The sequence below is a fragment of the Physella acuta genome, unplaced genomic scaffold, assembly GCF_028476545.2.
Source record: "Physella acuta isolate Inbredline_101_S28 unplaced genomic scaffold, ASM2847654v3 ptg000225l, whole genome shotgun sequence".
NCBI classification, from domain to species: Eukaryota; Metazoa; Mollusca; class Gastropoda; family Physidae; genus Physella; species Physella acuta.
This window is the reverse complement of record NW_026731744.1, coordinates 630,636-634,091: the sequence shown is the minus strand read 5'-3', so window position 1 is coordinate 634,091 and position 3,456 is coordinate 630,636. Positions and strand designations below refer to the sequence as shown.

At 42.0% G+C, this 3,456-nt stretch overlaps 1 protein-coding gene across 1 annotated transcript; it reads right to left on the bottom strand.

Moving 5' to 3' along the window:
- Positions 1-2,432: 2,432 nt before the first annotated feature.
- On the bottom strand, positions 2,433-2,948 carry LOC131937963 (autotransporter adhesin BpaC-like). The gene has a single exon (XM_059295755.1). It carries the CDS (start codon positions 2,946-2,948, stop codon positions 2,433-2,435), a length of 516 nt encoding a protein of 171 aa, XP_059151738.1.
- Between the last annotated feature and the right edge of the window lie 508 nt (positions 2,949-3,456).

Here is a 3,456-nt window from a genome sequence, read left to right as displayed (position 1 = left end):
GTTTACTCTTTAGTACAATAAAATGGCGGCGTCTATCGAAGAAAATTGTGTTCCCATTCAAAAGTTTAAAGCGTTCTAAATCTAATTTTCTGTCGGTCATAACTTTAACAATACGTCCGTTTGCTGTATTTATTACGTTCCAACACTTATATCAATTTTAAACTGTCTTTTTTCATTTAGTTTTACAATAAATTTCTCTAGATCTAAAGATCAGCTGTCGAAGGAAAGTTATGAATCTAGCCTAGATCTAGATCTAGCCTAGATCTAGGTCACTAGACTCAATGTAAATTCTTGATCTAGACTTAATGTAAATTCTACATCTAGAATCTATTTCAGGCCTTAATACATCTAGAATCTATTTCAGGCCTTAATTATTTTATATTAATCTTTGTTTGGCTAATTTAAGATAAAATTTAATTTGAAAGTTACTAGATTCTACTACTAGACTTAGATCTAGATCTATGCGCGGAGACTCAAAAGTATAGTATAAAAATTCATTTGTGACGTAACGAGTAAATAGCTAAGTTGGTAGCGTAGTCCGCTCTCATGCGGGTGGCACAGGTTCTAGACCAATATGTCAATGATATTTTTTTTCAATTTTTTTTTTTTTTAGATGTGAATGATAAAGTTGCCCATCTGAACTTGGCAGGATACAGGGCAGGTGAAATAGAGTTCATCTGTTTCTTTGTCCTAAGCATATGAAAGGATAGTGTGGTCAGAGACATGCTCGGCTGGAATCGTTTTTTAAACGATAAAAACATGTTGTCTGAGACTTGGCGGGACACTGGGCAGGTGAAGTAGAGTTGAGTAGGTCACATGTGACGTCAGTATATGAAGGGATAGTCCGAAATCGGTGTTTTCGGTGTTTTTAAAAGATAAGAAACATATTTTTGAATGTGGGGTCTGTTTTTTGTGACGATAAGTGACACTGCAGTAGCGTAGCGAGGAGGGGGGTGGGGCGGGAGGGGAGGGGAGGCGGGGGGGGGGTAGGTGGGGGGAGGGGGCAAGGGGGGTGCGGGGGGGACGACATATGTTGGGGCGCCAAAATAGTTTGGAAAAATAAATTGAAAGGTTGAGGGGGGTTCAAATCGAAAGTTTGAGTGGGGGGGGGGGTGCACATCAAAAGTTTGAGGGGGGGGGGGTTGAAAATCGAAATCTTGGGGGGGGGGGGGTTCAAATCGAAAAGTTTGTCCCCGGGCGCCGGGAAGGGTCGCTATGCCTCTGAGTGACAGACGTGGTGTTTTTTGATGGATGACCCCCGAAACCCACAGTTATCCAACGGATGACGGGTATTCTAGTAATGCACTAAAAAGGAGAAAAGAAATGATTTTTCTTTAAGTATATAATAGTACACAGCTATTAAATTTACGGTAATGAAAAGCGTGGGTCACTTTATTACCTATTGGATACGTTTATTAATATGTATGAAGAGACCCACGCTTTTGAGTACTTTAAAATTGTTCATTACAATAGAATTGCATGACTAAAAACTGTTGCGGAATGAGTACTAGTACTACTAATTTTAGAAACTTTTAATCAATTATTAAAAAAACAAGTTAATTAAAAAGTCTAGTGACATTTAAGCGTAATTTCCTTATGTTATCTAAAAATAGCTCTGTCGTAGCGTAAATCAAGAGCAGGGTTAGTAAAACCATTGGTTAGTTATTAAAACGTTTTTTATTAATTTTTTTTCAGTATTTTACATGTTTTATTTACAATAGAGTTGCATGACTAAAAACCATTGCGCGCCTAGCTACTGAACGTGATGACGCAGCCATTGAACGTGATGGCGCAGCTATTGAACGTGATGACGCGTGTGGTGTGGTTGGAAAAAATGCCTACTAATTCGGTCAAAATTTTAATTAATTCAAAATTTTTTTTGTGACCGAACGAAAGGATATTTTTGAAAACTTTCTTCGGCAATATTGTTCTAAATTATGGCAAGAATCGATTGGTACATGTTTCAAGTCGCTAAGTGGTCTGGTTGCCGAGATATGGGCCAAAAACTGCTTTTTTCGAGGTTTTTGGCTTTTCCGGGAAATCCATGAAAGAAACCCGGAATTTTTATGGCCTATGTTCATCCTCGTAACTTGCTTAACATAATTGCTTTTAGAACTAGTCATCGATATTGCTTCGTTGAGGAGGAGATACGACTTAAAGCTGCGGACACACATCCATCCATCCATCCATACATCCAGAAATGACGGGTTAATAAACGCAATTCTCCAGAATGGAAATTGCGCTAAAAATAATTAGGCATCCAGTTAAATCAAATTTAATGTCATATTGCATTGTTTTAAAGTCTTGACCCACAAGCTGAATTTTAGAGAAATTGGTTGGTTAGAAGTGCCCGAAATTTTGCTTGCCCGTTTCTATCTTTGACGACAGATAGGGAAAGCACGTCAAATAAAAGTTAAAATATTTAATAGGGCTCATAATGATGACAACATTGCAACTGGCTTTGATGAACTAATGACCCTAGCTAGACATACGTGTAGTATGCCGGATAGCCGCATGCCGGACAGCACTGAGTTTGTGCCGGACAGCACTGAGTTGGTGCCGGACAGCACTGAGTTGGTGCCGGACAGCACTGAGTTGGTGCCGGACAGCACTGAGTTGGTGCCGGACAGCACTGAGTTGGTGCCGGACAGCACTGAGTTGGTGCCGGACAGCACTGAGTTTGTGCCGGACAGCACTGAGTTGGTGCCGGACAGCACCAAGTCACCCGGCACGGTGTAGGTCCCCATGAGACCAGTAGCAGAGAGTGGGACTCCGGTCCCAGACAAAAGGTTTCCAATCATCTCTGGGGACTGAAGGGGAATGACAGACATCTTTTGGAGAGTCTGGGAGAAAATGTCTGCACTCGATAGTTTGAAGGCGAGTGGCATGTACGTGTTGATCTGGGCCTGTAGACCAAAAGAAACATTCTGGGGGGATGTCTGAAGCATGGTGCCAAATGGTCGTCTGCTGCATCACGCGATACGACGGTTACACTACATCACGCGATACGACGGTTACACTACATCACGTGATACGACGGTTACACTACATCACGTAGTTCGAAAGGGATTTTTACTTTTTTAGCGGGACTATTTTAGCCGCTGTTTAGCAGGATTATATTAACCTCTGTCTAGCAGGACTGCACTAGCCGCCGTATAGTGCCCGCCCCTCCAATTACCAGTACAAATATATTGTGCGCGGAACGAGTGGCTCACCCGGAAGCCGTCCATTTCCCTCCCAGTTCCTCAAATATGGCGCGGCCGTCGGAAATGTGAGTTTATCCGCTTCTTTTTCCTTCCATTATTCCGGACATATTTTACCGTGCTGATCAGGGTTCCTAGCTCTACAAGCATGGGAACTCCCTGCAAGTATAGACTGGTTGGGTTGGGTTTCTGACGTCATTGGTGCAAGTATAGACTGGTTGGGTTGGGTTTCTGACGTCAGAGGTGCAAGTAT